Source organism: Gadus macrocephalus, chromosome 7, assembly GCF_031168955.1.
Source record: "Gadus macrocephalus chromosome 7, ASM3116895v1".
Taxonomy (NCBI): Eukaryota; Metazoa; Chordata; class Actinopteri; order Gadiformes; family Gadidae; genus Gadus; species Gadus macrocephalus.
Window position 1 is genome coordinate 24,047,849 of NC_082388.1, and position 7,726 is coordinate 24,055,574.

Genomic DNA, 7,726 nt, shown 5'->3' on the forward strand with positions numbered 1-7,726 from the left:
TTAGAAAACATGTTTATTATGCTTGTATTGTTATACTATTATTATACCCGATGGTGGAGAGAAATAAGTGCTGTTTAATCACTGACTGGTGCTCTGATATAAGAAGCCATGTATCAATTCTTAAGTTTCCCATTTGATCTAAAAAAAACAAAAGTAACACTTTAGCGTGTTGATCTATTTTTCTATGGTTGTGAGATCAGAGGTTCACAGTGACGGTTCTCTTCTTACACGTCTGACAAAACAGCCTGGGCATCCTATGACCTTTCACCCCTGAGGAGATCAGTCACCTATCTCCGGGGAGAGTCTCATATTTCTCCCGCTCTCTCTCTGTAAACATGCGCTCCAGTTTTTCCTTTGAATTCTTTACATTCATCCTGAATAAATTGCTACCTTCAACCGATCGGTTCCAACCCTTTTCACCTCCTGGTAGCTGTTCCCTCACTCCTATCACCCTCTTTTCTTAATTGACACAAATCTTTTTTCATCCACTAATTCCGTCTCCTCCTATCATGGAGGCCTGCTGAGGCTGTAACCAGAGCGACGGCACACGGCAGCCAATCAGAAGCCAAAGATAAACACCAAAGGCTCCGGAGGAGTCGTGAGGGGCGGGATATCGTAATCAGACCATCAGCCTTGTGATCAGATAACATCCCTTCAAATCCCCAGGAGCAGCGATCTCTCTCTAATCAAGTCTCTCTTATCACACAAGGAGTAAAGACAAAGGCAGGCATGTGCATTCAGTTAAAAAGTTCCTTTAATTAAAACATTGAGGAAACTTTGTTCGAACAGTGTTTTGACGTGACAAAAACAAAATCTGTATAAAAGTAGACAAAATAGTGCAATATAAATACATGTTTTTAGGAATAAATTATAAAATGTAAATAGATTTTGTTGTGTATATATATACAAAAACATGGAAGAGGATTCGACCTTGCGTCGGCCTGTAAACATATTATGCGTCCCAATATGGGACATCTTCTGTCCGACCACTCCGGACATAACACACTAAGGCCTCTAAATGTTATCCAATCCCCAATGTACCACCGATCGATTACTAGTTACAAGAGAGCAGCGTGTCAAACTCTCACTTTCTGAGTGAAAAGTGCACCACTACACATATCACAATTATTACTTTCACACATTCCGAAGTTCGGTGGACAGTAGATTGTAAAACGCCACACCCTATGCACTCGGGACCGTCGGATATGAAGGGAGGTTCTGGAACTTGTAGGACCACCATGCCATGAGGATCAATGGAGCAGATCGCTGATGTATGCGTGTGTGTGTGTGGTTGAGAGGGGGGGGGGGGCTGTATTCTTAACAAGCTGAGCCCTTTAAACACACTCATGTATTTGGAATTTCTGTCAAGTGGTAATTTTAACGAGGGAACATGTGTTTTGGTGGCATCGTCACTGACGCTGGAGGTCTGAAACCTCAAGTGAACTTTCACAGCAAACGGATTAAAGGTTCCCGTAAAACCAACAAAAACGTCTGATGAAACGTTTGGTGCTGGTGGTGGCGACACTAGAAGAAAGCCGTCCCAGCGTAAGAGGGCGCTTCAGTTATAGGAGGTGAAATGAGACTGGGGTTTGAGGCACTCCTCCTCTGAGTCCGCCTCTTCCTCTGAGTCGTCATCCCCCTCTTCGTCATCATCATCATCATCGCTATCCGACTCGTCGTAGAAGCTGATGGTGGCCTGGATGGGAAAGTTCCGCAGCAGTACTTCCCCGTCGCTGTACAGATAGTCAAACGACTTGGACTTGGGCCAGAAAAGCCTACGTACGGAGAAAGCAAAACCGGGTTAATGACAAGTTGTGACGTGTGCAATTTCCTGACAACATTACAGAAGTGTGCAGTGGTGTGTGTGAGTCATGGGTGAGGGGTTGGTACTGACCTAACAGGGTGCTGGAAGGACTGAGGCTTGCCATCGGAGGACAGACTGCCTGGCACCGTGGGTCTGGAGTACGGCTGGGGAGACAGAGACGGGGACCATGAACACCACATAACCGCACAAAAACTTCAGGGGGGTTTTATGACACACTTTCGCTTGACAGAGTAAAGTAAAGGTTTTTGGCACGATGACTCGTCACGAATGCCCGTCAGCAACACATATTAGTGATATCAGTGTTTATGAAAAAGGGAGGAAAGGCGCTTGAATAGGGAGATAAGCAGATTCTTCTGTGGCTGCTTACAAAGAGATCACACCCAGAGGCGGCCAGATGGCTCGTGAGGTGAAGGCCCACAGACCCAAGCCAGCACGTCGTCAGGAGAGCAACATCATTAAACTATTACGAGGTGTGTTCCCGGCAGGGGGATTTTGGGAGAATGTCCTCTCCCTCACTCCCTCCCATCCCCCCCCACCCTCTTTCCAGTCTGGTATCTCTCTACACTCGGCTATCAAGAAAGCGATCGCAGTTTCCAACTTTCCGGGGAACTCAACAGTTTAAGCCAATCTACGGCTATTAGCAATAATAATCACCACAACCACTGACAAACGTTAATGTTTGGAATTAAATGGGTGTGATAGGTTGACAGCTAGGTGAAAAACATTTGGCTGCTGTCAGGTGTTGGTCTACACCCCAGTTAGGTGTCAGGCTGTCGAATATGTCGAGATAGGAGGGAAGGGGGAACCTTAAGGTGATAAGGCCGCTTTTCGCCGACACCTTCTGATTCAGCTGTTATCAGCTTGCACATGTCCGATGAAGACAAAGTTTTCGAGGAGTAGTACGAAGAAATCAGCCTAAATTAAATTAAAAGAGTTAGTGGCGTAGGTGGAGAAAAAAAAGTAAAAAAAAAAAATGTAACTTACAGTGGAGAGTTTGCTCCGGGGGAATCCGCCCGCCGCGCCTGCGTCTTGGGCCAGCCAAGGTCTCCAAAGTGCTGAACGACTGGATAAGAAGAAGAAGAAGAGGCTTAGAGTCAAAAAATTATATTGCCTTCCATTACAAATTGTATTTAAAAGTAGACACATTTTTTACAATAAAAAAATTGGTTTGGACGATAGAAGAATATTTATTTCACAAAACGTAGGCCTACCCATTAAATATAGGATATTCTCTCTGAATTTTCGTTATTCACAAAGAGCCTATAATCAAAGTCTATAATAATATAATTGGACTACCCAATAAATGCTACAGTCGGCTAAATCGATCACAGATGCACCGGTGCCTACCTGTCAGATGCTGCGGGGCGGCAGGCGTCCTTTGTCCGGGGGCGCGAACACGGTGCCACGCTGAAGGGCGACCGGCGTGCAACCAAACACGCGGAACTCATCCTCACTGCTCGGCGCTGCTTTCGCTTCAGTTCAAGTGTTATTATTCGTCCAAAGGAAACCTTCGGAAAAAGAGACAAGGGATCTCTTGTGTGTGTCCTCGGGAGTTGTTAGAGAGCGCTGGTCAAACCTTCCTGAGCGTGAGTGGATGGACGGCTGCTCGTCGCTGGTAAAGAATATTGTAGTGTCTATGCGACGACCATGCCCGGGGTATTTATACCAGCCCTAGCACCGGAGGGGGCGTTAGGGGTGGGGCATTGCCAAATGACTGAACAGGAGGGGGGCTTTTTTAAATGATCGAGGAGTTTGGGGAGCATTTGGTGTGAAGAGATGTCCACTTGTGTAAATAACCCCTCGCAGCGGGAGAGTGAGAAATGCGGAGCCGTGGGGTTGTTTTGGAAAACACAGAGGAGAAAAGTTAGACACCATATGTGAGAGAGACTGCGGGGGAGCGGTCCGGGGACCCCGCGGTGTGTTGTAACCCAATTAGCGCGGAGAACCGGCTCTGATCTCATTTGATTCTGATGTGTTGAATGACTCACGTTATGTAGCCTACTGCAAGAGTAGAAACCCTATATGTTACAAAGCATCAGCATCATCCAGAGCCAAGCAAACTATTTTAAAACATTTCAAAGCATAGGCCTATTGTGTTTCACTCTGGCCACTAGTCTAAGCCTAGGCCTGTATGCTGAACATAAAATAAAGAAAGATTCAAGACAGAAATGACGTAAAGGCGAAATAAAAACAACATAATTAGACGCAACTATAACAAATAGGCTACATTAAGCGAAGCCGATCAGCCAGCCGATCAGAAGCAAAGCCGAGCACCATGCGTGGCATCATTTAACAACTTATTGCCAACCAAATTATCCTTTATTCCCATAAATAAATAATAAACACCAATGTTGAATTTATTCTCAATATTCTCCATTCCTCCAGTCATCACGACGCCAATGCTGTAGCCTACTCCGTCATCGAGTCTCCGTCATACCAAACCTCCGTCATACCAAACCTCCGGTCCCGGAGCACGCGTCCTCCTCTGTCTACTCGTTAGGACAGGTGTGAGAATCCTCACCGACCGCCTCGGCTCTAATGAGAGCATTAATGAGCGGCTGATGAAGGGCCCGAGGGCCCCTGAGTTTAAACCAACAAGCCTCGCAGGGGCGAAGAGCAGCAAACTGGCGCAAAAGGCGCAAATGGCGACGATAAGGCGTTTTTTCAGTCAGCGCACAAACGCTGTCTGCCTTATCAGCTCGATAACGATCAGGGTTTAATCTGATTTGACACGCTCACTGCTCACAGCTTTGTGTGACTGACACTATGGGAAGGATGGTTCATAATTAAACGCTGTTTTTTTAGAGGACGTATCGTTGTCACGAACGAATGATGGATAGGCCTGTTCACACTGTCTGGCCCTTCGATAAAATATAATGGTAAAATATAATCAATAGGTGTATCATGAACGCAAATCATATAGGCATATGCCAAACTTTTTATTTGGCTACATAGTAAGCCTATCTAATTTAGATTTTTTTGTATTAATTAATGGAAGTAGGCCGACATAGAACAATATTGTATCTTATAGCCCCCAGGCCTAGGCTTGTTGTGTGGTCAGCTTTCTGTAAATGACCTGTCCGGCGTCTTTTAACCTGCAGAAAGAGGGAATTAGTTGAAGTCGTTGCAATCGTTCTTTCTTCCCTTTTGGTATTCCTCTTTTGAAAACTTCAGTTTTTATTCTCTAGGTTCTTATTTTATTTTTTTTCGACAATCTTCACACCATTTTACACCTTAACTATCTTCCATTTTCTATTTCTTGCTTCTTTTCTTTATTTTTGTCGTAGTATTTCTTATTTATTCAATTTTTCGCTTTCTTTTTTTATATTCTGGGCGCCAAGACGTCCTGGACTGACTGGTTTACCAAATTGTAGGCAGGTCGTTATGGCTGTCCAGACAAAAGTTGACCGGTCACCCAAATGTCTCCTGCCCTCTGCAACACGACCCTGTCACAACAAGGCTGGTGTTTACTCAACCTCATCTGTTTATTTGTGTGTGTGTGTGTGTGTGTGTGTGTGTGTGTGTGTGTGTGTGTGTGTGTGTGTGTGTGTGTGTGTGTGTGTGTGTGTGTGTGTGTGTGTGTGTGTGCGTTCTTGCGGAGGAGTACCTTCTTTGTTTTTACGATTGCTGATAGAGACGTCAATGCGACCCCCCCCCCCACCCACCACCCAACACACACACACACACACACACACACACACACACACACACACACACACACACACACACACACACACACACACGCACACGCACAAACAAACACACACACACACACACACACACACACACACACACACACACACACACACACACACACACACACACAGCCCGCAATTCTCCAGAAGCCACTCTCCCCCCCCGGGGCGAGGAATGCTGATCAACGCTGACCAACTGGTCTTGTGTTGTTGTGTACATGTTATCTTTTCGTTGTGGCCCGTATTTTAGTTAATCCCTCAGATTAAATTAATAGAAAACAATTGACGTGGCAAACGGCGCTCTAAAGCCGAATAAACCGCTTTACATTTAGTTTGTGATATCGATGTATTTTACAATGACATGAACAACAATCCTGTTTTTCCACGTTGGTTAAAGAGAGATTACACACTTTGCCGAGAAATAGGCTATGTAGTTCGCTTTAGGGTCGTTTACACCCAAGACCAAAAATTTACCTAACCAATAGGCTAGGTCTATAGGCTAATCGTAATCCAAAAAACAACGTGAAAAAATGGCACTTATCTTTCTTATGCTGCGTGTGCATGTGTGTGTGTGTCTGTGTGTGATGTCCATTGATCATAATACACAATCAGACACACACATAGGCCTACGATAAAACCAATAAATGTAATCATTGAATGACTTACTACATTGTTTAATAACACAAATTGGCAATGCCGATGGATTAATCAGCATTGCCGATTTGGACGGCAGCATTGTGGGAGATTTCTGAAATTAGATTCTGAAATGTTAAATTTCTGATGCATAACCTTATAGAGCACTGCTCTGTCTAACCCAAAACATTCCCAAGCTGATATCACAGGACATACTGTATAATATCAGCCAACCGTTTAAGGGCGATCTCGTGATAAGATTAGTGATTTTTCAACAACACATGCCTGTAACCTGACTCAGAGCTTCACCTGGGTATTATTGTTTTTGGCATGGGCTCTGCTTGTGGCGGTTGACTCTTCCGGGTCGTCCTGTGCTTCCTCATATGGGTTCCCACCGGTCACTCGTGTTCCCTCGCTCCCTACAGCGCTAGCTACACCCATAGGCCAGTGGTTCTCAAACAACTCAACGAGTGTAGCCCCTCTAGGTTGCGCGTGCAACTGTTGGCTAATTTCTCCCCCCCCCAAAAAAGAAGCACAAGGCCAGGGGAGGGTCAGAGCTTGGAGAGGTGAATCCCATTCAAAAGTATTCTTTCCACCACCATTTGAGAACCACTGCCCTAGACTGAGTGGGGTGGGGGGTGGGGGGGGGGGTTGGAAACCATTGCTCCTCATGTTTGGTGTCAGTGTGCCTGTGTGTGTCTGACTGACGTTTGTCTGTCACCCAGCAATTCTCCAGGGTTCAGGGTCTCCGGCCCCCTCTGACCAGTCCCGACCACGAAACCTTACGTGTGTGTGTGTGTGTGTGTGTGTGTGTGTGAGGACGATCTGAACACCAGCTTGACCTGACGGCGGCTGTGGTTTTCATAAAGACATCATGTGGTCCCGACGACGGACGGCCAGTACAGTATCAGCAGCACTGAACGTGTGCCTGAACGGCTTCCACACAAAGTGGGCGGCCTACTGGATTAATCTCATCTGGCCCACGCCACTCCGGCTCGGGGTGGGAGGGGTCTGAAGGGGAGTTATGTGAGTGGGCTCGCTTGTGTTTATTTAGTTGCAAAAAAGAGAGATGGGGGAATAAGAAATTGAGTTTGCTCAGAAGATGGAATGCAGAAAATACAGAACAGCTTGGGTCGTGGTGGTATTCTCAGCGCTTACCATATTTGCTTTGTGGCTTCTATTTCACTTCTGCGAGCCAGTTGATGCACTCTCTCCGGTGTCATAATATCGAAACGCCGAAACGTCTGATCCACGCGAGGCTGTGTATATATTAGAGACATTAGACTAATGCCTTTAACCAATCAATGACCTCTGCAGACCTTCTCATCCCTACGCGTTACTGCAGAGGCCCACCAGATCCAATCAGTCACGGCACTGGGTTGGAATGGTTTGGGGGAACAATGTGGATCCAGGCTCCGACAGACGGAGCCGGTTGATAAATGTACCAGGATGTGTGAAGTCACACACATCCCACACACACACACACACACACACACACACACACACACACACACACACACACACACACACACACACACACACACACACACACACACACACACACACACACACA

General features: G+C 46.0%; 1 protein-coding gene across 1 annotated transcript; it reads right to left on the bottom strand.

Moving 5' to 3' along the window:
• Positions 1-736: 736 nt before the first annotated feature.
• On the bottom strand, positions 737-3,473 carry ripply1 (ripply transcriptional repressor 1). Its single transcript, XM_060056102.1, has 4 exons — positions 3,173-3,473; positions 2,810-2,888; positions 1,895-1,968; positions 737-1,775 (listed from the first exon to the last, which is right to left on the bottom strand). Exons 1-4 carry the CDS (start codon positions 3,271-3,273, stop codon positions 1,559-1,561), a joined length of 471 nt encoding a protein of 156 aa, XP_059912085.1. The 5' UTR covers positions 3,274-3,473; the 3' UTR covers positions 737-1,558.
• Between the last annotated feature and the right edge of the window lie 4,253 nt (positions 3,474-7,726).

Excerpts from the sequence above, each read along its gene's own strand:
- ripply1 (XM_060056102.1), bottom strand. The coding sequence starts at position 3,273 with ATGAGTTCCGCGTGTTTGGTTGCACGCCGGTCGCCCTTCAGCGTGGCA. Across the intron at positions 1,969-2,809 it reads CCCGGAGCAAACTCTCCACT|CCGTACTCCAGACCCACGGT; the intron begins GTAAGTTACATT and ends CTGTCTCCCCAG. Across the intron at positions 1,776-1,894 it reads TCCTTCCAGCACCCTGTTAG|GCTTTTCTGGCCCAAGTCCA; the intron begins GTCAGTACCAAC and ends CTCCGTACGTAG.